This window comes from Maniola hyperantus, chromosome 9 (genome assembly GCF_902806685.2).
Source record: "Maniola hyperantus chromosome 9, iAphHyp1.2, whole genome shotgun sequence".
Classification (NCBI taxonomy): domain Eukaryota; kingdom Metazoa; phylum Arthropoda; class Insecta; order Lepidoptera; family Nymphalidae; genus Maniola; species Maniola hyperantus.
The window spans coordinates 6,225,623-6,251,775 of NC_048544.1; the positions used below are offsets into that span (position 1 = coordinate 6,225,623).

At 36.2% G+C, this 26,153-nt stretch overlaps 1 protein-coding gene across 1 annotated transcript; it reads right to left on the bottom strand.

The window, feature by feature from the left end:
- Nucleotides 1-3,066: 3,066 nt before the first annotated feature.
- LOC117985208 (uncharacterized) lies at nucleotides 3,067-18,937 on the bottom strand. The gene is made up of 19 exons (XM_034971901.2): nucleotides 18,845-18,937; nucleotides 18,456-18,668; nucleotides 17,936-18,026; nucleotides 17,526-17,627; nucleotides 16,997-17,212; nucleotides 16,073-16,498; nucleotides 14,798-14,934; nucleotides 12,514-12,726; nucleotides 12,166-12,256; nucleotides 11,935-12,036; nucleotides 11,594-11,809; nucleotides 11,041-11,478; nucleotides 10,486-10,638; nucleotides 7,433-7,656; nucleotides 6,768-6,858; nucleotides 6,545-6,646; nucleotides 5,806-6,021; nucleotides 5,245-5,682; nucleotides 3,067-3,231 (listed from the first exon to the last, which is right to left on the bottom strand). The coding sequence occupies exons 1-19, from the start codon at nucleotides 18,922-18,924 to the stop codon at nucleotides 3,067-3,069; spliced, it is 3,714 nt and encodes a 1,237-aa protein (XP_034827792.2). The 5' UTR covers nucleotides 18,925-18,937.
- Nucleotides 18,938-26,153: the final 7,216 nt, after the last annotated feature.

Here is a 26,153-nt window from a genome sequence, read left to right on the forward strand (position 1 = left end):
TAAAATATTTCGATGGAAAAAATAGATTATTTAGTGCGTCAAATATGGATAGTTCTTATATGGATAGTTCTAATAAGTATCATCATCATCATCGGGCTGGCGGTGGGTAGATATGATGAGGATCATATCTACCCACCGCCAGCCCACAACTAAGCACGGGTCTTCTCTCAGAATTAGAAGGGTTCAGTGTAATAAAAAACCGGCCAAGTGCGAGTCAGACAGACATTTTGCGCGATAACCTATAGGGTAAATCCCGTTGACCTAGAATATTGAAAGTTGTTAGGTAGGTAGGTCTTATGGCACAAGTAAAGGAATAAATCCGAAAACCGTGAATTTGTGGTACATCAGTGTTTTATAGGATATATTTCGGAGATTGTGCTTAGGAACTTTTCGATCTTGTCCCCCCTTCACCATTTTACCACCGAACCGCAAGACGTCGGGCGAGTTTCCATCCTTATGTCGTCGACATTCCATCTACATGCACGAAACGTTTTGCGTCATCATTCCTCATACGTATGGCTAAGGTTTGGAATACTCTTCCGCGATATGTGTTTCCTACCAATTACAACCCGGGTATCTTTAAAACAAGAGTGAATAGGCATCTTCTAGGTAAACGCGTCCCATCTTAGGCCACATCATCACTTCCCATCAGGTGTGATTGTGGTCAAGCGTATAACTATAATAAATAATAAAAAAAACATCACAAAAAAAATGTATTTTCAATTTTCAAACTATACCCATGTGGGGTTTCATAAGAAGGGCTTTACCTGCATATTCTCAAACAGATTTTAACTAAATTGACACGAACGAAATCATGAGCATCATCTTGTTCATAAAAAAAGACGTCCAAATATTTTAATAATAATTTAACTGCCGTTGCTAATTATTTTGCTATAGCTAAGTATTCAACATTCGTCTTTCACTGTCAATATTGTTTACTATAATGTAATGATGAACTTTCTGATTGCTCTCTAACAGTATTAATAATTATTCTCCATAATGCTTATAACATGACTATTACTATGGACCTAGTGTAAAATCACCTTCATTAAGAAGTTTCTCGATTTGGGCACATAATCGCCCATTACGCTGAGTAATTAGTATCGTTTTACTCCATAATCTTGCTGGAGCGTGTTCCTATTTTACCCGTTACAGTTTCTTGTAGTTTTATTCTCATTTCGCGTTTGGAATCTTAATCTAAATCTCTTTGGAATACATAGAAAAACTTGCCGGTTCTCCACAAGAATGAAATATGTTTCTGAAAGTCTGACAGTGTGAGTTTGTGTTTGATGACTCAAAAGAGGCAGATAATGCAGAATCCATACTTCTAAATACGAAAGTATGTCTGTCTGTGGTGAATGTTGGTGAAATTCAATACAGAAAAGATAGAGATAACTAGTATCCCGGGGCTACTATTTATCCCGGAGAATAACCAGAAACTTACGCGGACGCAGTCGCGGCAGTTTTGAGATGTTTCGCAGAAAATCTTTCTTTCTCTCTGTTTACCTTATATTCTCTTGTATTTTTGAAGCGAAATTTCTTATTTTGTAGATAAATAGATCAAGACAAGATGTAGATAGATATATTATGTGCTAAGTATATATTTTAAACCTATATTATAAAAGTAAGCATTTGAACCTTGTTCAAGATATTAAGTCGGCAAGCTTGCACGTAGTGTGTTCAGGATTAGTGTGACACTTTATAATGGTGCGCGCGGCGGATTATATAGAATACTGTGTTCACTTTAATTAGCGTAAGCGGATTGAATACAATATTTGCATGAAAGCGACATAAAAATGAGTTAGTATGTAATTTATACGACGGGAAATGCGAATCATCATCATTATCATTACACCGACACATCTGCCTGCTGACCATGGTCAAGTTTGGATTGGCAGACTTCACACTTCTTGAAAACCTTATACGGAGAACTTTCAAGCATGCAGGTACGATGTTTTCCTTCGCTTTTAAAGCAATTGATATTCAATTGCCTCAAACGCGAAATAACTTCGAAAAGTTAGAGTTAACGGTTAGTAAGAGGTCTGGGATCGAACCCCAATTTCTTGGATAGGAGGTCAATTCCTTAACCATTAATCTATCGCTGCTTTATATTTAGATTAATGATTATAACCATGTAAGGTAATAACTGATACTGACTGATATGTAAGTACTTACGAGTATATAATATGGTAGGTCTATAGTTATTAATTAATTAAAAATTAATAACTACCTATAATGAATAATGTTTTATTGATTTTTTTAGGTAATTATTTAAAAAAATATCCCCGAAATAGGGGATTTACTAGGGCTTGATGTGACCACTTTTTTGTTACAACTGGTTTTGTACCATTTCAATAAAGTAAAACAAAAAATTTAGGACCTTGGCAACTTTTGTCCTAAAATCACCTCCGCTACTCTTTACTCTGAGAGGAAGCCTAATCTGCTCGTTTCCCAAAGAAGACTGATATGGGTCGGACGAAGTTTTTACAATCCACAATGGACATTTTCAAATATTTTGTTTTTGTAGGATAACACTTTATGAATTATATTATTTGAACATAATATAATATGTTTAAATAACAGTAGCTTTAAAAATCTGTATCCCTATACTCTGCTTCATATCTAGTGTTCCGTACCTCAAAAGGAAAAAAAGGAACCCTTATAGGATCACTTCGTTGTCTGTCTGTCTGTCTGTATGTCTGTTAGGAAAACGTATAGGGTACTTCTTGTTGACCTAGAATCATGAGATTTGGCAGGTAGGTAGGTCTTATAAGCACAAGTAAAGGAAAAATCCGCAAAACCATGAATTTATGGTTACATCACGAAAAAAAAATTAAAGTGTGTCCATGAACAAATAATTAGTATTTTCAACTTTCAAAGTTTCAAGCTATATTCAAGGTAAAAAAAACAGCGTCTATTGTGAAAAATAGTTGATATTTAAATTTTTTACATATTTTACTGAAGTCGCAGGCGCAGCCGATATTTTCAAAGTTCATAATTTTTTATAGGTATTATATAAAAATATTCTTATTTTAGTTTACCTTTAGTTACAATTATAGCCAAATTTCAGCTTTGCACCCTCGCACTATAATAAACGGAGGCAAGCCGAGCGCTGGCTGCAATACCCCGCCATGTCTCTGTGTTAATCTGCTCGATGTAATCAGGAGGCACTTGAAATGCATACCGATAGCCGGGGAGCTCCAGAGTGTATGACATCGGTACACCAGAAACCTAAAAAAGGCACAATTATATCAGCGGTTACGTTTGTGTGGAAACACATACGGGGTCTTTAAAATCTGCCAAATCCTTCGAGTACTCAACCAAACATGAGTGGGGAAGATGGCGGCCCTAGAACACTACTTAGTAATAAGCTAAGCTGATTCATAGTTCCATGACGACGGCCTACTCTTCTGCTAAATGTGTAATACTCGTTAGGTACAAGCACAGTACAAGTAGGTATAGGTAAACACGCGACGGCACGGTGTACTGATAGCAAGTCATATTGTCTGTATTCTGATAAGGTATTTTACCCTTTTTTGAAAAATGTCTTAATTTAATCCTAAAGTGATAATAAACTACCAAAAAAAAATTTATTCGGTCGATAAGTGCAATAAAAATGTATTTAAATTTTAAATTTCAGATTTCGCCGCGAAAATGTTACCCGCCATCTTTTCAGGATAATGAGCTGTGATGACGCCATTCTATTCTATCTTATATTGCATCTTCCTTCAAATACTCACTTAACATCAGCAAGTTCTGTGGGATTAACCTGTTATCTGTAAACTATGGCGCCTAGAAAACGCAAAACCTTATTCTATTAAACAAAAAGTAGAAAGAATTCAACAACTAATAACATTTAACTAAAAATAATAACATTTTTAAACTTAATAGGTACATGATCTTATGATTATTTTCTTATTGTTTTTTTAATTTTCTATGACAATATTATTAGCATCATCATCATCATCATCAAGTCATCAACTTATCGACGGCACATTATATAAGCACTGATCTCCTCTCAGAATGAATGAGATGCATAGACTATCATACAGGTCAAGTGCGGATTAAACTTCACACACCTTCACCACCACAAGTATAACTCACGCGTGCGGGAGATACCACTACGTTATCACCGGTATGGCATACCTAGCCTCCTTGTATACCTTGGTTCGTAATTAGTAAAATTAATAGAAATAAGTTAGTTATAGCATTTATACTTAGATCCGGACATATGCCATTTTAGGCAAGTTTAAACATCTAATTAATAAAAGGGATTCTCCTAATTGTGAGGTATGTGGTAAGTAGATGACTTCTCACACTTGTTGTTGGAATGCTGTCTCAAATTGTGATTGCTGTTCGCAATTTCACACAGAAATTGCGAACAGCAATCGCAATTTGATATTTATATTTTATGAATATTGGTATTTTAAACAAACATTTGAGTATTTCGCCAATAAAAGTATATGAATTTGTTAGTGATTCTCTCAAATTGTTATAGTTTTAGATTTGACTATAGTTTATTTTTAGTTTAGTTTGTAGCGATAGGGCTGGCATATAGGTCACCTATAAAAGCCCCTTAAAATCAGATAAAAAAAATATATTGATCTATTATGATTAACATAGTTATCGTCGTTATTGAATATGAGTAGATAGTACTTAAATGAATTGATTACCTACTGAAAATGTTAGTGTATATATAAGATAATTATTATCATAGACTTACGAAGGCGGCCTAATACCTAATTAGCCTCCACTAGTCTAAATATATAAAATGAAAAGGTGAATGACTGACTGACTGATCTATCAACGCACAGCTCAAACTACTGAATGGATCGGGCTGAAATTTGGCAAGCAGATAGCTATTATGACGTAGACGTCCGCTAAGAAAGAATTTTTAAAAATTCAATCCCTAAGGGGGTAAAACCGGGGTTTGAAATTTTCGTAGTCCACACGAACGCAGTCGCGAGCATAAGCTAGTAGGTACCAAAATAAATGTAACAATCATAAAAAAATATTTGATGGTTATCGACAAAAGATAGCAGCTTATCATTTCGGTACCTCTACCTACTGAGTATGAGGAAATGCTTCATTGTCAGACTGGCAAAATCGACTACAATTGAATATGATTTTTTAGTAGGGATGCCTAAAATACCAGAAATTAATGTGTAGGCTTATAAAACTTTAAATCCTCATCAGTTGACAGACTAACTTTAAGGTTGTTCATTAATATAAATTCATATTTACTAGCGCATAATCAGAAGCTGCTCCAGAAGTGCCATATAGCATCAGGTTACTATTGCCAACAGCATAAAATTCAGCAACCGGTAACTTCGCAGTATCTATGTGAGCACCCATTGCAGCTCCGACAAGATGCTGGTGTACTACATTAGATGGCAACGTGGCATTATCAAGACCATAGAGAACGTAGTTGCCCCAACTGTGGATGTCCATGAAAATTTGGATACGGTCCATGTGCTCTAAGAGGATATCCCGGATGTATCTTGTTTCAACCTCGGAAAAGGGTTCATGACCGGGATATATTTGAGAACAAGGGTCACTAGAGACACCAAGGGTATTGAAATTGACGTCAAAGTTGCGGTTGGGATCAACACCAACACAGCTAGTGTTAGTAACTTCATTGGTTGTTTCATTGACTGACCGTGTACCACGCCACATACGGTTCTGGAAATGATTAAAAACTCTTTAATTTCACAAAGACTAATTGAATATTTCTGTGTATGGGAAAATTTAAATCAGTCATTTCGTTCTTGATATTAAATTATTAACATAATCTGATATTCTTACATCAGTATGACTAAATTCATATCCATCAGGATTAACAACCGGCAATATGATCCAATCAACGTTTTCCAGCAGATCTCTGTCTTCTTCTCTCAAATCTTCCACCAATCGGTGGATTGAATAGAGGGTCACTGGGGTCGTCACCCATTCTCGTGCATGCATTGTTGCATCCATAAAGTAGATTGGTTTACTTGAATTGGTAAAACTGCTTGTCGAAATCTGTAAAAAATATTGAAAGTAACGCAATGTTTTCAGGGTTCATGTATGTATGTACATATATGTATTACATCATAACTTCTAAATATCTGAACAAAGGATGTGTGGGGTATCGTTAGAATCCATCATCCTGCTATAATATGGTGGCTGTATGGCGTCAGTTTTAATGTGTTTTTTTAAACTTTTTAGTTCATTTTTTAGCAGGGTAGGTAATGTGTTTTTAATTTTTTTTATGTTTCGACTTGTTTCCATTTTCAAATTTTTAAACGAGAGCATTTGTGCCAATTGTAATACAGTAGGTAGGTAGATACGTGGCTGAAACTAATGTACAGCGACCTTTAGAAAGAGATAGCGGATTTGAAGAGCATTGTCTCTGTCGTTGAGACTGACAAAACGTCATATAGGTATGAGTGGCAGAGACCACGCTCTACAAAGCCGATATGTCATTCTAAAGGCCGATGTATATTACTTTATGCCACGTACTGTACAAAGATTAATGACTCGAATGTTTATAAATAATTATCACCTTTAAGTATTTTACATCTCGGCCCTCGAAGCTTTTGCCTATGTTCACCAAAGTTGCTATGCTCGGATACAGTGTTGCAATTCGTTCCATGTACGACAAAATCTAAAAAATCGAAACACAAAGATACAATTAAGAGGTAAATAAAAGCCAGCCTCAAGAATCTGTTACGTTGGATGCAACAAAACGAATTGAGATTGTTATTGATTTTTAGAGATTTTGTTACCTCAGCATATCTTGCATAAGTCTGAAAAGGCTTCAGGTCCTGTCTTCTCTGCTGCCAACGAGACAAATCTCCCTCGTGTTCCCTGAGAGTTCTGGAATACACAATTATGGCGGTTTTGTTTTGAGGTGTGGAAAACAAGGGCTTATAAACGGACGGGGTCAGAATGAAACTTAAGGCAATACAAGGTTTTCTAACTTAACTCACTAAGTTAGCGTTGAAGAAAGTTCAGGTGCAAAACTTGTATAAGTTAGCTCTGACAAGTTATTTGCAAGTTATCTGCACTGTTTAAGAACTTGTGGCAAATCAATTTTAGTTTATTTATACTAAGTTACTTATACTAAGAATACTAAGTTGTTCGAAACTTTTAAAATCATTTGTTTCAAACAACTTCTGCAAGTTTAATTATTATTGCTAATACACACTTAGCATAATATAAAGTTCTGAACACTAAAACGATAGTACTGATAATTATCCTTACCACAGATCTAAAAATCTAGCTAGGCTAGCCAGATCTTGATCTTGAAACATTTTTCAAAATTGTATATACTTACTTTCGTAAATAAGCACGCTAATTGATCCAGATAAAATACTACCCATGTATGTGCGTAGCAAGATAATTGAAAATAAACATTTTATTTATTTATTTGATAAAAAAATAGACTAACTTGGCCACATCAGCAATATGTAGGTAATGTTTTATATCATTTGAGTCTAAAATGTCAAGAACTTCCACCCTGTTTTCTGGTGAGACCATGATGTAGGCGTCGCGACCCCCTGGCGCGCCATGTTGCCAGAGATCTACATTCAGATCTACCTGAAGGTCGTAGAGCACTATTTGATCTGACCGGTGACGAAGCTGGACGCCGTGCACGGAGTATCTAGGAATTGTCTAATTGTTTAATTTGGATTGATTAATGTATTTTAACTGATAAATTAATATCGTGTACATAGTACTAAAAACCGATAGACGTTGAGGTCCCGAAGTGCTAGAATGGCGATCTCGCACCGGAAAGCGTAACATCGTCGGAAGACCTCCCACTAGATGGACAGACAATATTAAACGAGTCACAGGGAGCGGCTGGATTCAGCCGGCGCAAGACTGTGGCGTGTGGAAGTCCCTACAAGGGACCTTTTCCAGTGGTGGACGTCTGTCGGTTGACAATGATGATGATATCGCATATTAGATTTCAGGTTCTATTTGGTTAGGTACTGTTGTAAAGGCATAATCTTAATTTGACTTACATAAGATTTACTAAATTACTAAGTGCCGATTTCACCAAGAAATAAATTGGGCGTAAGTAATGACAGTTTTTGTATTGAAAAGCTGCCAAAATATCAAAACTATCGGTTATCAGAGAGTTATTTTACGTTAGTGAAATCAGCCCTTAGTAGATTATCTATTTATAGTTCAAAGGAGAAACTAACTTAGGTATAGGTACATATTTATTTATGTATCCCAGGTCACTCAGCGGTTTGAGCTTATAGCCACAACGTAGGTATAGCTCAAACTGCTGAGTATAGAAACTTGTGATTTTGCATATAGGATTTGTCTATAACCTAGATAACTAAGAAAGGATGTTAAGTTTCAGCCGAGTGTAAGCTTGGACAGGCCAGCTGTTACCTGTTAGTAAATAGCCATACCTTGAGTAAATATCGCTGTTTGCAGCTGAATTAATTGATAGACACACAAATATAAACATTAATGCAAAGACAATCATTTTTCCTGATTTATCAAGCACAAATGTTGAAAGTTTATAGTAGGTAATCCATTTTATCTTCGTGTAATAAATATTGATATCAAGCAATGTAGTTTTAAATTTAGGTTAACTATAAAATGGACTAAAAGCCAGCACGTGCGAGACCCTCGTTATTTTATAAAAGAAAATTTTCAAAATCCGTTCAGTAATTCCAGAGACTACTTCTTACAAGCAAACTAACAAACAATACCTCTTTATAATATTAGCATAGAAACAGACTGAAAAGTAACTGAAAATTTTAGCTATTTTGGTTTTGGATTTAAAACATAACGTCAGCAGTTCCGTAGCTAGTTCCAAACTATAGTGAAGCTTCCTAATGGGCTTATTACAAACTCGTTTCGGTACCCGTAGTACAAGATTTTACGTCTCACCAAACCAAACCAAATTCGAGAGTCGAAATACTTCCGCGTTACAGTAAACTGGATCTTAACTGCCTTGTTTTAAAGCTCAAGTTTGTCTACACTTCTACAGCCAGCGCTCCAAGCGGAAACATTGCGAAATTAAAATCAGTGGCATTGAATATTTGACTTCAATTCAAGGCTGTTTAGGTCTATTTTACTGTAACGCGGAAGTATTTCGACTCTCGAATTTGGTTTGGTTTGGTGAGACGTAAAATCTTGTACTACGGGTACTGTAATGAAACGTCCAGCTGCTCGATAGTGACTGATTTATTTCCAAATTACCTACATGCCATAATATAATATTTTATACTAGCTGATGCCCCCGACTTCATACGCGTGGCTTTAGGTTTTTAAAAATCCTGTGGGAACTCTTAAATTTACCGGGATAAAAAGTAGCCTAATGTCCTTCCCCGGGTTGCAAGCTACCCCTGTACCAAATTTTGTCAAAATCGGTTGAATGGTTGAGCCGTGAAAAACTAGCAGACAGACAGACAGACACACTTTCGCATTTATAATATTAGTATGGAAACTTAGTTAATACGTATACAATAGTTCCAAAGCGATCATTAATCTAGACTTTTCAAGATGTAATTAATATTATATCTTATATTGTCCCAATTAGTTTGAACATCTATACTTTAAAAAAAAAATCAGATACAATTTAGCCCTTGACTGCAATCTCACCTGGTGGTAAGTGATAACGCAGTCTAAGATGAAAGCGGGCTAACCTGGAAGGGGTATGGCAGTTTTTATTAAAACCCATGCCCCTTAATTGGTCTCTACACGGCATCGTACCGGAACGCTATAAATAGCTTGGCGGCACAGCTTTGCCGATAGGGTGGTAACTAGCCACGGCCGAAGCCTCCCACCAGACAATATAATATTATAAATGCGAAGGTGTTTCTGTCTGTCTGTCCGTCTGTCGGACTGTCTGTGTCTGCTAGCTTTTCACGGCTCATCCGTTTAACCCAATTCGATGAAATTTGGTACAGAGACAGCTTGCATCTCGAGAAAGGACATAATAATATACTACTTTTGATTCCGGAAAATAAAAGAGTTAGGTACCAAGGAATTTAAAATAAACGTTCATTCACGCGGACGAAGTCGCGGGCATCATCTAGTAGTATATATAGCGTATATGATGTGCATAAATACGTCAATGAAATACTTTAATAGTTTTCTATTTATTTAATAGGAAGCCAACGGTATACAAAGAAATATTAAGTCTAATCTAAATTAGAAGTAAAAAAAAACAACATCAAATTTAAACTAAAATAAATGAAATTAAATCTAAACCTCATCGAAATTTTATGTTCATTATGTTAAAGCAAAAAGATATTTTTCTCTTTTGCCCTTAATTTTATCAATGGCGATGGTTTGAAGGAAATAATACCAGAAGGGTACCCCAGTCAGTCTGAGAACATGTCCCAGATAATTTTGATAAAGAATATGTATCGTATACGGTGTCAAATTCAAACAAGTTTAATATTAATAAAAGTTTAATAATTTATTAACGTATAGGTAATACTTTATCTTTATTCCATATTTTTAGTTCCGCACCCTCGCACTATAATATACGGAGGAGAGTCGAGCGCTGACTGCGATGCCTCGCCAGGTTTCCGTGTTAATTTGCTCGATGTACTGAGGAGGCACCTCGAATGCATCTCGGTAGCCAGGGAGCTCCAGGGTGTATGACATCGGTACGCCGGAGACCTAAAAAGTATAGTTTTAAGGTTACACTTCATACGCCCTTCTCCACACAAATAATATGTATTATTATTCAATTAATGATTGTTCTAGATCTAAAATTAAACCAATAATTTATCAATTTATCTCTTCATTATTTATGAGTCTCACCTAACAGGGTCTCATATGTATCTCATGTTATTATTTTAAGTAGATGCATGTGAAACGCAAAGAATAAAGAATAAAGAACCTCATGAGTTATGTGCGTTTTAAGAAATTTAATACCCTGCCCTAGCGGCATCGGTTCTGCGACAGACATGACTTGCTAATGTTGAGCTTGGTCGTTTGCTTTGGTTCTCCTACGGCTACCCTCATTACGGATTTTGTCCCTCAGAACGACATAATATAGATAGAGAAAAATATATTTACAAAAGCATAATCAGCAGCGCTTCCAGAAGTACCATATAACATCAGATTGCTGTTTCCAACGAGATAAAAGTCGGCAACCGGCAACTTTGCAGTATCAATGTGAGCACCCATCGCAGCTCCGACTAGATGTTGGTCCACAACATTAGATGGCAACGTGGCATTATCAAGACCATAGAGAACGTAGTTGCCCCAACTGTGAATGTTCATATAGATTTGGATACGGTCAATATTTTCTAAGAGGATATCCCGGATGTATCTTGTTTCAACCTCGGAAAAGGGTTCATGACCGGGATATATTTGAGAACAAGGGTCACTAGAGACACCAAGGGTATTGAAATTGACGTCAAAGTTGCGGTTGGGATCAACACCAATACAGCTAGTGTTAGTAACTTCATTGGTTGTTTCATTGACTGACCGTGTACCACGCCACATACGGTTCTGGAAATGATTAAAAACTCTTTAATTTCACAAAGACTAATTAAATATTTCTGTGTATGGGAAAATTTATATTAGTCATTTCGTTCTTGATATTAACATAATCTAATAATCTTACATCTGTATGACTGAATTCATATCCATCAGGATTGACGACCGGTAATATGATCCAATCAATGTTTTCCAGCAGATCTCTGTCTTCTTCTCTTAAATCTTCCACCAATCGGTGGATTGCATAGAGGGTCACGGGTGCCGTCACCCATTCTCTTGCATGCATTGTTGCATCCATAAAGTAGATTGGTTTGTTCGGATTTGCGAAGTTACTTGTTGATATCTATAACAAAATATTTTTTCACATATTTTTTTGACTAAAAAAAATTATATTTAAGATTTCAGTTTCTAAACTGGAACGTGTGCATTAATATAAACTTTTAATAAGAATTCAAATCTTCATATCACCTTTAAGTATTTTATGTCTCGTCCCTCGAAGCTTTTGCCTATGTTAACCAACGTTACTATCTCTGGATACTGTCTTTCGATTCGTTCCATATACGCAACAATCTAAAATTTAATAAAAACAATCAATATTCCAATCAGAGGTAAATTAAAGTTAGTCACGCTGATTGAGGTCGTGGATGCCACAAACGTTAAAACGGATTAAGTTTATTGATTTATAGAGACTTTTTTTACCTCATCATATCTTGCATAAGTCTGAAAAGGCTCCAAGTTCTGTCTTCTCTGCCGCCAACGAGACAAATCAGCCTCGTGTTCCCTGAGAGTTCTGGAAATTACAATTACCTAGAACAGTTTTGTTTTTTTATACCCTCGAGGCAGATAATGAAACCATGGGTACTCGTAGATACCTACTCAAACAGTTTTCTATAACTAACTAAACAATTCTATCATTGTCTTTGCATATCCAGAAGACATTAAATAAATTAAAATTATGTAGGTATATAGCCAGAAAAGGAATCTAAAGATATTGCAAAGCAAATAGCATAAATTTATAGTAGTTCTAGGTAAAAAAAACAGGCTTACTCAGCCACATCAGCAATATGTAGATAATGTTTCATATTATTTGCATCTAAAATGTCAAGAACTTCCTCCCTGTTTTCTGGTGAGAGCATGATGAAGGCGTCGCGATTCCCTGGTGCGCCATGCTCCCAAAGATCTACGTTTAGATCTGCCTGTACTTCGAAGATAACTTTTTGATCTGACCGATGACGTATCTGGACCCCATGCACGGAATATCTAAGGATTTCACGATAAGATTTTTTAAATTTGCACTTAAAAATAATGAAGGACTGTGAATGATGTAACTCTAAACTCTTTCTCACTAGACATTGAATCCGCCTCAACCTGGTTGCCTGGTAGGTAGAGATCGCTTCAAAGCAACAAGGCCGTAATTATACTTTTATTTTGTGTTATTTTTGTGTTTTTCTTTTTATAATGATGTACAATAAAGAATATTAAACTAAACTAAAATGATGTTGTTAAAAGACCTGATGGATTGACACTGGTTCCCAACGTAACGAGGACGAGCCCCAAATAATATGGGACAAAATATGCGTTGTCACATCAGCTCCATATCATAATATAAGGGAACTAGCATTAAAATCGTGAGCAGTAGCAGAAATTGCTGAAACGGATTACAATTCTGGAAAAAAATTATTTGATTTGACTTGGTGCGCTGTTATTTTTTAATCTTTAAGTATATTGATTTACCACAGGTCTTTAAATAAATCGAAGGTAAGAATTAAGTTGTTTTTCTGTTGAATTTGAACTTAATTAAGTAGAAATGTGCTTCGTCATTCTATCTATCTGGCATCAGTCTCATCATGATCAAGGTCACGGACTGAACTGACGCCAGATCCGTCTTATTTTCTATTTCTGAAATTCCGTTTAATGATGATTATACCGATAGGTACATTAATTCGCCTGTACTTTTAAAGATAAACATATATGATTTAAAAAATCTATTTTTATTTTATTTTTAAGACTAAATATAGAAAAAATCGTACTTACCCAGAATAAATATCACTATTTGCAGCTATCGCTGAATTAATTGTTATACCCACAAACAAAAATATAATAACGGCGCTCATTTTTTGCCGAATTGTGAAGCACAATTTTATTGCTGTACGACCAATATTTGCCTGTTTATGATTGAAACTAAGATTATTATTGGTATAGTAATCTCCTAAATTATCGCGTGATGATAATAATTAATTTCAAATCAATGAGGTCAACTATAAAAATTGTGGGTGACATGATCAGAGATCAAAATACACGTAGGTACCTTCCCTTTTTAGGATTCCGTACCTCAAACGGAAAAACAGAACCCTTATAGCATCACTTTGTTCTCTGTCTGTCTGTGTGTCTGTCAAGAAACCTATAGGATACTTCCCGTTGACCTAGAATCATGAAATTTGGCAGGAAGGTGAAGGTAGGTCTTATAGTAGACATGAGGGAAAAAATATAAAAACCGTGAATTTGTGGTTAAATCACAATAAAAAAAATGTGTTCATTTTGTTTGCTATTTTCAACTTTTTAAGTACCTACTTTTAAAGATTAATAATATACCAAGTGGGGTATCATATTATGAAAGGGCTTTACTTGAACATTCTAAAACTGAGTTTTATTTATTTTTAGGCATAGTAGGGTTGATATATCGTGCAAATGTCAATAAAATACGATTATAGTAGGGGAACCCTCAGTGCGCAAGTCTGACTCGCACTTGATCGGTTTTTTTATAAATAACGGTAGTAGATAGTTATATTGAAAATCAGATGGTATTAATTCCTTATTTTTGCCTTACGTCGGACCCGGATAGCCCGTAGGTTCTAATTTCTAATTAATTAATTGTGAGCAACAGACTAATGAGCTAATAGTAGATTATTCAACATGAGGGCAATGTAATGTCTTACGTCACGGGCGCCGGGACGTAACGAGGGAGCATAGGGTCACTCCCGAGCGTAGCGAGGGTGTTGCATCTAGAATCCTGAGTGAAGCGCGGGGTTTAAGGCGCTCAAGACAATACAATCTAAATCTTCCTATCTGTATTTAGAAGTGTCTGGGAGAAAATCGTTTATCACACTTTGAGCATTAATAGTTTCCGGAGTTAAATGTTTTTGTAAATAATTTATTTATCTACCTATCCATTGTTTAGTGTATCTATTTAGGGCGAGGTTTCATGATTTTTTCATGCCATTAATTTGATGCAGAGGTGTGGTAGTAAAATGAATTAAATTTTATTCATTTTTCAGTTCATTTTTCAGATATTTTATTATAACATCAGTTCTGATTTCTCGCACTGTAATACGTGTTAGAGACTCGGGCAGTAACGGCAATACCTCTCCAGGTCTCTGTGTTTATCTGTTCAATGTACTCAGGAGGAACCAAGAATCCGTATCGGTAACCAGGGAGTTCCAACGTGTAAGAGAATGGCACGCCAACAGCCTGAAAATAAATCTTGCTTTATCTTATATTGACCGTGATAAGTTCAAGTTTTAAAGGTACGTTATCTCCTTGGTGTGTTAAAGGAACTACATGGATTAAGATTTTTAAAAGTCCCGTGAAAAGGTTACGTACAGATAGATTGACAAAGAGACAGATCCATTTTCACATCCAAATGTATAAAAGGAAAAGGTGACTGACTGACTGACTGATCTATCAACGCACAGCTCAAACTATTGGACAGATCAGGCTGAAATTTGGCATGAAGATGATAGCTGTTATGACGTAGGCATCCGCTAAGAAAGGGTTTTTGAGAATTCAAACCCTAAAGGGGTTTGAAATTTGTGTAGTCCACGCGGACGAAGTCGCGGGCATAAGCTAGTTAATTGTATAATATCAGTATGGAATTTGGCCTGATTTTTCAAAACCATTTTTTGTCATGCCTCCGCATGTTTTAAAACAAATTTGAAACAGAACAAACTTTCAACATCACGTCAGGCTCAGGGATTTCATCGCCACAGAAATTAATAATCATCGACTCGCAAAATTATGGGGCGTTGGGTTTTTATAACGTTCTTTAGTTGGCAATCTTGACTTCGTGTCTACTAGACTTTTTATCATTTTGGCAACGTGCTTATCATATTCCTGGATTAGAAGAATGTGGCTATACATAGATATTAAAATAATTAGTGTTAATAAAGATTAGATGATTCAGTTAGATAAAAACATTAAGAACCTACCTTATTATGTTTTGATGATTGGCTGTCGTTAAAAAAGAACAATCCATACTTATATTATAAATGCGAAAGTGTGTCTGTTTGTCCGTCTGTCTGTCTGTCTGCTAGACTTTCACGGCCCATCCGTTCAACCGATTTTGACAAAATTTGGTACAGTGATAGCTTGCATCTCGGCGGAGGATTGGCAAACTTCACAACCCTTTGAGAACATTATTGAGAAGTGAGAACTCTCAGGCATGCAGGTTTCCTCACAATGTTTTCCTTCACCGTTAAAGCGTGTGATATTTATTTTCTTAAAACGTACATAACTCTGAAAAATTGGAGGTGCGTGCCCGGGATCGAGCCCCCGACTTCCTGAATAAAAGGTGGACGTAGTAACCACTAAGCTATCACTTAGACCATACCTGACCGTAATCCTGAGCGCTACCAGAACTGCCGTACAATATCAAGTTACTATTTCCAATCGTATAATATCTAGCTTGCGGTATTTTTACAGAATCTATGTGAGCACCCATCGCAGCTGCAACAAAATGCACATGAACTGCATTAGATGGCAAAGTTTTGTTGCCAAAGCCATAGAGAACGAAGTTGCCCCAACTGTGAATATTCATGTAAATTTGTATTCGGTCGATATGCTCCAAGAGGATATCTCGCACATATCTGGTTTCGGGCTCGGAAAAGGGCTCATGGCCAGGGTAGTTTAGAGCGCAAGAGTTGGAAGAGACGCCAAGGGTGTTAAAGTTGACGTCGAAGTTGCGGTTGGCATCAACGCCGTAGCAAGTGGTGCTGACGTCTGGGTTGAACGATCGGGTTCGGCGCCAGAGACGATCCTGGAAAACATTATAAATAAGCATATTAGTGTACAGAAAGATAATTATCTTGGAAATGATTGATTTTTGAAGCCATGAAGCAGTGAATAATAATTGATTAATAAATTGATGATTACAAGTTTAATCCTTTATATTAATAGTTGATTTTATAAATACTGTTTTTTTCTGGGTAAATCAGTTTAACAGAAAGACAATTGGAAGTATATTGGAAGCAATTGATTTTTCAAGCCATAAAATAGGATAGTCTTAAATTGAAGTCATTAATGATAACAATATGTTTGACCTTATAAGTTTTATTATTTAAATATTTAAAGTTGATTTTATTAATTTATAAATTACTTTTTTTTCCTGGGTAAATCAGCGCTGCATTTTGGGTGAATTTTTATTAAATTTTCATTTTTTTAGTTTGATAGGTATGGAACTGTGAATATAATTTTATCTCAATCGGTCTTTTTATTTTCCAGTAGTAGTATATAGTATATAGTAATGAAAACTTACTTCTGTACGAGTGAATTCGTATCCATCAGGATTGACGATCGGCAAAATAATCCAATCAACATCTTCCAGTAGATCTCTGTCTTCGTCTCTCAAATCTTCCACCAATCGGTGAATTGTATAGAGGGTCACGGGTGTCGTCACCCATTCTCTTGCATGCATTGTTGCGTCCATAAAATAGATGGGCTTGCTCTGATCTGAGAAGCCACTGGTTGATATCTACAATTATAGTACAAAAACGTTTGAAGGTATTTTGTTCTATGTGCCGTTAGAGATATCCATACTAATATTAATTCGAAAGTGTGTCTGCTTAACTGCTAGCCTTTCACGGCCCATCCGTTCAACCGATTTTGATGAAATTTGGTACAGTTATAGCTTGCATCCCGGGGAAGGACATAGGCATACTTCTTATCCCGGAAAATCAAAGAGTTCCCACGGGACGTTTAAAAACCTAAATCCAAGCGGACGAAGTAGCGGGCATCATCTAGTTGTACTATACAGCAAAAAATCTATAGGTACAAAACTTTGTAACCTTTAAGTATTTGATGGCTCTTCCTTCAAAACTGTTGCCTGCATTCACCAATGTTACTAAATCTGGATACTGTTCTGCAATATGTTTCATATAAGCGTCTACCTAAAATTTAATGAAGGTAATAATGAGTAAATCAGATCAATTGTAGCCATAAAGAAAGGTCTACTTGACTGTGTAGATGACCACTTATGCTTATCAGTACAAGAACACTCTACTAAATGAACATAATGATGTATATACCTACTAGATATTACATTATTGACTCTTTAGTCTGAATTTTAAGTTCTATGAAAAAAAGGTATTTCTTTTATTGACTATCACATATTTGCGTACTTAATATTAAGAATATAATTCATCAGATTTCCATTATTTTGGGAATAACTAAACTCAAACAATATTCTCCATAATACCTCAGAATAAGTCGGGTAGGTCTGAAAAGGCATCAGAGTATTTCTTGTCTGCTGCCAATGAAATAAATCATTTTGATGTTCTTCCAGGACTCTAAAAATCAATAATTATAAGTAGTATTGAATTTTTCTTCACGTTGCTCATGATTTCATTGTTTGTAATACAAAGGAATGATTATGATGTTTGAATTAGAAACCCTGTAAATTACCGTTATGGTAGTTATAATAACTAAGAACCCATATAGCATCACAGCTTAGGTATTTGGCGATACGTTTTTATGATTAGCCCATGGTATCACTCCCGTAAGAAACCCATGTCATTATAGCGGAAACATCTGTGCTAAATTTCAGCTTTCTTGAGCTTGATGGTTTGAGTTGGGCGTTATCATGAGTTGGTCAGTGAGTGAGCTGGGACTTTTCTTTTTATATTTATTAAGAAGATATTTGTATACTTGTCTCCTAAATTACATCGAGTCCAGACGACTGCAAAATGTGTTGAAAATCAGTCAAGAAGTTTACTTACTTGGCCACATCAGCAAGGTGAAGGTAATGTTTCATATCATTTGCATCTAAAATATCGAGAACTTTTACCCTGTCTTCTGGTGAGAGCATGATGTAGGCATCGTGACTGCCTGGTGCGCCATGCTCCCAGAGATCTACGTTAAAATCTGTCTGTAGGTCATAGATAACCTTTTGGTCTGATCGGTGACGTAACTCGACACCATGGACGGAGTATCTGGACAGAAAAACTCGTTGATACTTTATGAAAGTGGAGATAAATGAATTTGAAATAAATAGAATTCTTAGCTTATTTTGAGATGTTTTATGTCGGTATAATAATAGGTAATAAAAATTAATTGAGTTACTGAAATTGTAACCTTATAAAATTGTTGTGTGTATTGGGTAACTTACCCAGAATATTTATCACGTTTTGCAGCAATTGCTGTATTAACTAATAATATGCCCAGACCCAAAATCCAAAGGGCCCTCATTCTTCACCAATTAACTTAATACAAATGTCAAGTGATGTCTGTCGATAACATTAAATAAGCGTATGATTATGTTGTAAATTATTATGACCGCCATAAATAGATTTTATCTTTTTAGATTATGTCTCGAAATGCCGACTTTGTAAATCATGGAGGAAGATATTGTAAGTAGAATCTTTGGGTGCGTATAGCGCGGTGACGTTTTCGTGCTTCAAAAGTTTTATTACAAAATATAAAAATAGATTTGCTACGTTTTCTATTTGAAACGCTCATCACCATGACAATGATGACAGAAAATTACTTTTGTCATTCTTTTTCCTGATAAACAAGAACAAATAAAATTGTCATTCACTGTAGTCCAAGCATAGTTAGCGCTTCAAAATATTTCTAGCGATTTTACATCAACAAAGCGATTAAAAAGCCCCAAGAAATTATTTATTAAAAATATTTGGCTGCTGATCTAAAATTGAGTCATTTTTTGGATGTCAAACCTAACAACTGTAAAAGCCTGTTACTGTTAATAAAAGATAAAAAAAAACCTAACAATCGTTACTAGTACCTAGACCAAGATCCCCTAGGCGCCAGACCTGCCTTATTTTCTGAGTAACAAAAGTAGTCTTAAGTAGTAGTCTTAACTTAACCTTTGACGTTCGCATATTTGCTAGCTTGGACCAAGGGCCAATTTAAAGATATCAGCTGCTAAAGGTACCTACTAAAAACATTGCTCACTTTTCTTTAAGTCTGAGTGCTGATTTTTATATATATTGTACAGAATATTGTTAATAATTAATAATCAATACTGCCAGACACCTCCCGCGTGGCATAACTTCTGCCAGACGCTTTAAAGTTCGAAAAAATAAGGTAATCTTATTTATAGTCTGAGTCTTATTTTTTATTTTATGATACTCAGGGAACTATATTAATACTTTTTGTAAGCAGCCAGAACAGGGGTCAAACATCCACCAGACACAATTCAATGTCGCTGTGAGTGTGATCCCACACATTTTGTTACTCAGAAAATAAGACATGTCTGGCGCCTCGGAGATCTTGCTCTATAGTTTTCAATATGAAATAAAGTTTTTGAGTAGGTAACTAGGTAGGTAAAAAAAATAGTTCACATTCTTCATTAAAATCTTGAGTTTAAAAGGCAAAAGTACGGTTGGAAAGTTGTAAAAACTAACTTGTAAAGTTTGAACATTTTGCCCAAAGCTTTGTCTCATCGTTGGAAGGCTTTAAACAATTTCGGGAATGAACCAGACATTTCCACAATTTTAAGGTTTAACTCTAAAAGCCTGGACAGACATTATGTGTGGCAACGTGTTTATCTCAAATCCCAGGCGTATCCCAAATAACTCTTAAATTACCACTTACTTCGGAGGTAGGTACCTACTTAGATTTATTCTGTTCTTAAAAGAAAAAAATATTAGGGAATTTCTATGTAGCTGGGCCAAAAGCTTTGAGGTGATTTCCTTTACTTACACGTTTATTCAAAGAGAGCTAAAAATATGCCTTGAAGCTTTGAATCTTTTGAATCCTTTGTTCAATTCAGCCGTATTAAAAAAGTCAAAATGGAACTTTTTGGAATCCCTTTTTGTATCTGATTTGTAAAAGTTCTGACATCTAATAAACAACTATATCTTAACGACAATAACATACTAAAAATAACCAGTTAACCTAACTATTTTAATGTTACATCTATAATCTAGTAATCTGTAATATTGTATAATTTGACTGCGTAATCTATAATCTATAATATTGTATAATTTGACTGAGTAATTTGAAATTGTACTGTTTGACATTATATACGAGTATAATTAAGTGACTAAAGTTTTCGATTTCTATTATAAATGTATAATTATGTTAATATTAAATTCAAACTAAATATTTGCACACTGTCGGTGACAGTCGATTGTGTAAGGGACTGTTGTGTTATTGTCAACTTGTTATGCCCACAATTTTGCAAATAAAAAAAAAAAAAAAAAAAAAAAAAAAAAAAAAAAAAAAAAAAAAAAAAAAACTAACGACGTTGTGACTTATAAAGGCCAGATTATGTGGGTATTTCTTTTCAAAATGACTAATCCTATAACCTAAATACTTGTAAAAACTGGTAAAGTGCGAGTCGAATTCGCACACGAATGGTTCCGTATCATCGTACAAGATAATTTACAACTCTATTTAAATACCTACTTTTAAATTTTTGTAATTTGCATGGCAGCCATTTTTAAATTCACCGTCTTGGTTTTTTATTATTTGTTGTTATAAAAGCAATAGAAATTTCACAAACACATTCTTTGAAAATTTTAACTCTACCTATTAAAGTTCATGAGATACAGCTTACTGACTGACAGACGGACGACGGACAGACGGACAGTGGAGTCTTAGTAATATAATCGAGTCCTGTTGGCATCCTTCTCGCTAAGCTACTTGGGACAGTTTTAAGTACTTGGCACAGAGTGGCCGAGAATTTTTGTATTATTAATTACATTTTAAATGAAAAATACCATGGTTTCGTCTCTGGAATTTTGTATATTATCATGGTCTGCTAAGTCCCCCCTCGGAATACCCCCGCCGGCTCGGCCTGTATGTATTTTATGCTCGAACTCTCAAAATAATCTCTGTAATCTAAAACATGTTTTCGACAGTTAATTATTTTACCAAAATATAACATTGTTCTAATAGCAACAAAGAGGATATTATGATGTACGTTAATTATTCTATTTCCTAACATAATAATGGTATCTACATTATAATTACAACAACAAGTACAATAAATTTTTGTTTTTACGTATTTTTCCTGGAAGATCTCTTGTAATCTACTTATAATGACCTCCTGACCGAATTTCGGCCATGGCAGCCAATCTCAGTGGAGACTAGTCAACCAAGTAGGAAAAATTACAGTGTACGGTTGCTAAATTTTAAGACAAAACCTTAATAAAATTACGCAGTTTACGTTGGTTGACACTGAGTAATTTTATTAAGGTTTTGTCTTAAAATTTAGCAACCGTACACTGTAATTTTTCCTACTTGGTTGACTAAACCAAGTAGGAAAAATTACAGTGTACGGTTGCTATATTTTAAGACAAAACCTTAATAAAATTACTCAGTGTCAAAATTAGGAAATATTGACCTGAGATTTTTCATAAACGTAAGTAATCTTGGTAACTGAAATTTCAGACTACCTTTACTTACAACGAAAATAGAAGAGTCTTAAAAATGCTGTGAGTTTCTTTGAGTAAAGGATGGTATGACTACTGCCGTGCCTATATTGTTTGCCTGTCTTTAGCACGAAACTTCGGGGACACTGCCATACTCTGACCCTATAATTTTTGTTGGTCTGACCAGAAATAATCTCATGATCCTAAGCCAAATAGGTAAGGCAAGCTAGTCAAGGAGTCTGCAGTTAACGCGACAGGTCGAGATAGCAATCGGGGTGGGGACGCCCCGCACACCCCCTGCACAGCCCCTGCGTTAACCCAGTGCGGGCGAGCGCGGGCACTGTGCGGGTGCTCGCAGCATCCCCCCGCCTTACATCCTGATTGCCATCTCGACCTGTCGCGAACTATACACATATAATATGCACAAAAAAAAGCAGTGATTGCCTAGTGGTTAGGACGTCCGCCTTCTAATCGGAGGTCGGGGGTTCGATCCCGGGCACGCACCTCTAACTTTTCGGAATTATGTGCGTTTTAATTAATTAAATATCACTTGCTTTAACGGTGAAGGAAAACATCGTGAGGAAACCTGCATGCCTGAGAGTTCTCCATAATGTTCTCAAAAGTGTGTGAAGTCTACCATTCCGCACATGGCCAGCGTGGTAGACTATGGCCAAAACCCTTCTCACTCTGAGAGGAGACCCGCGCTCTGTAGTGAGCCGGTGATGGGTTGATCATGATGATGATTGTATTACTTTAGAGCAAGGTTTTATATTAAATCAAGTCTCCAAAGAGAAAACGAAGAAATTCTCTAATAAATTAAACAAATAATTTCTTTGCTAGAGTTCGCAGTGAATTCTCAACTTGACAAACTTTTCGCTCCGCGCAATTTGCTTTTAGCTCTTTATTGGCTTCCCGTGGGCTCATATTTTTCTATGACTTTTAAGCAACTTTACCAAAAAATTACTTACTAAATAAATTACCTTTACTAATAAATAATATACTACTAACTCTCGTCTATATTTTGACTAGTTAACTCGCCACAGCTCACACTAGAAAGTTATGTTATGAGCACAAAAAATTACATACAGTAGATACATCAGCCTTTAGAATAACATTTCGGCTTTGTAGAGCGTTGTGTCTATAAAGTACGATATATTTATTCAAATGAGCCAAAGGCAAAAGCCTGAGTTCGGTCGTGCCCTCCTGTAATAAAAAAAAATAATTAAACTAGGGAAAATCGTTGGACAAGAAATAGGATAATCGTGCAATTGCTTGTACTCAAAACATCATCGTCATCATCTCAACCCACCGCCGCGCGCCGGCCCGCTAATGATCATTGGAATTATCTCAGAATGAGAAGTGTATAGTCCACCGCACTATAGTACTCGGTAGAAAATATTGTACATCGTCCTTTAGAAAGAGATAGCGGTTTTGTCTCTGTCGTTGAGATACAACAATGTAGGTTACCTATATGACGTTTTGTCGGTCTCCACGACAGAGATAGTGCTCTACTTGGCTAACTCCTTCTAAAGGTCGATGTACATTACTTTCAGCCGCGTACTGTACAAATCATTAAGTTGGTGTTAATTTAAAACTAAATGCACAATAATTGGGGAGGGAACGCTCCGCACACTCGCACAGCCCCCGCGCTAACCCAGTGCGGGTGAGTGCGGGTGTGCGGTACGTCCCCCTGCCTCATACCCCGATTACCACCTCAACCTATTGCGGACTATACACATTTTTACGTAAATCCACGTAAATCTGACAAACCATAGAGTTTAATTATTGGTTACTACTCTATTGAGTCTATACTATATGTTTGTATGGAAAACGGGTGCTAGGGTTACTTCAGTACTAATAATATGTGTTACGGTTTTATTGCAGTCAAAATGGTAGGTAGGCAAAGTTAGCAGTGCTTTCTGGGCTTTATGAAGGGGACGTAAATTCCAAGACGTTGATATGCCTGCGGTGTTATTTGTCGTGACTAATTTGACCCGCAAGTAATTATTACCCTTGATTTATTAGAGGCATTTATTAGAACAGGGTTATTTACTTGAATATTGTTCCAGGAACCCTTTATTGGACTTGCTGTAACTTTGTTAGAGTCGAGAACTACTTATGCCATAACTAATTATCAAAAATATTCCGATAACATAATATTATACCTAATAATCAACTAAGATAAAGTATTAACGTTTTAGTATATTTTGCTCTTACTAGAAGAAGAACAAACTAACTAATAATTGTTATTAGTGGAGAAAAACACAACTTTGTTTGTAATCGGTTAAGCGCGCCTCGGACGTGCGGTGTGGGGCCCTCGCGAGTGGGTCCCCGGTAGAGGGTCCGCCTCGGCGGACGTCGCTGGCTGGGTCGCGGTTGACTGCTTCGATTTTCCTGTGACCCAGACGCGCAGGAGCGCCGCTGGGTTTTAGTGGGTATTCCGGATCCGGTCGCCTCACGGCCGGCGAGTCCCACATACCTTCCCACCAGTCGGTTGGCTGCCTAGTTAGCTGGCTGGCGTCCAGAAGGGGGTGCGTAAACGCATTTCCCAGCGTTAAAAAAAAGATGTAAGATGATGATGATTTTGTTGTAACAATTAGTACCTACTTGACTAATTTTGACAATTCCATGAATTTAGGAAGATTTAGTTCTTATAATCCATACTTATTAATATTACTATTTTAACACAAGATAAATTATTATTATTGTTTAACCAATTTCGTTTCGATTTGATACCAGCATTAGGAAGGATTTTAAAAAATTAAGCGAAAACATTACTCATGTAATTTTTGGTCTCCTAGGTTTTTAGTTCCGCCACTTCTCATTTTATATGTTTCCGTTGCTTGCGAAGAATTTCCTAGTGAAAATTGTGGTAAGTAGTAGTAACAGGAATTTCCATCGATCAATCAACAATAGATTTCCAAGTTTTCCCCATTTTTCACGTCACATATACAGACCTACATTAAAATTCAGCGTGAACAGTTTTCCATTAATATAAGCAGGTACTTCAAGGATTATCAATTCATCTGAATTTTCACTAAACCTTTCAAGCTTAGACTGAGTACCTAAATACTAAAGTTTAAGGCAATGACTTCTTACTTCTATGTATACATAAGTACATAGAAGTCATTGGTCTAAGGGGTATGTTTAATCTGTACCAATATAAATGCGAAAGTGAGTCTGCCTGTCTCTGTCCGTCTGCCTTTCCGCCTGTCTGTGTCTGTCTGCTAGCTTTTCACGGCCCATCCGCTTAACCGATTTTGATGCGTACAGAGACTGCTTGCATCGCGGGGAAGGACGGACTACTTTTTATACCGGAAAATCAAAGAGTTCCCGTGGCCCGTGGGATTAAAAACCTGGACGGGTTTACGTGGACGTAGTAGCGGGCATCATCTAGTATAATATGAGTGGTGGTTTTAAAAGCCTAAACCTTTGATGCAAATACCATTCAATCTGTAAGTTACTAAAATTTTATGGGATCAATTTTAATTAAAGCAGGATCGACCCCGAACCCCTGACTAGGAGGCTGACGGTCTTAACCACTAGGCTATTACGGGTTGTTTAGAGGGATGGTCTGCGACAGGTTGAGATATCCATCGGTGAGGTGGGGGGACGTCCCGCACACCCACACGTCACCCGCGTTCGCCCGCACTGTGTTAGCGCGAGGGCTGTGCGGGTGTGCGAGGGCTTTCCCTCCCCGATTTCCATCTTGACCTGTCGCGTACTATATCTAGATACCAAGACGTATTTTCCGAATAAATAATTTTGTTTATTAATTATTACGAAATAGAGTTGAAACTTCAATAATACTTCGTAAGCATATTCGTAAAAGTTTCCTGCAACTCCTAGAATAACAACATTTCTCTGCAAGTTTACAAACATAGGTCTTGAAAGTTAAATAGATTCCGATGGAATTTCTCTCGTTCAGCAGACATCCCATAAATATCTCGTGAGGTGCCTTTTGCTACGTACGATACGACTGTGCAAAGTATAAATATAATATCGTCACTACCTCTAATGGCTAAATTTGAATGTGTTGCACTTATGAACGTTCCTGAAAAACGCACAGCTCAAACT

Coding starts and splice junctions, on each gene's coding strand:
- LOC117985208 (XM_034971901.2), bottom strand. CDS start 18,924: ATGAGGGCCCTTTGGATTTTGGGTCTGGGCATATTATTAGTTAATACA. Junction 17,628..17,935: donor CCTACCCGACTTATTCTGAG/GTATTATGGAGA, acceptor ATTAAATTTTAG/GTAGACGCTTATATGAAACA. Junction 3,232..5,244: donor CAGCTTCTGATTATGCGCTA/GTAAATATGAAT, acceptor TGCCTTTTTTAG/GTTTCTGGTGTACCGATGTC.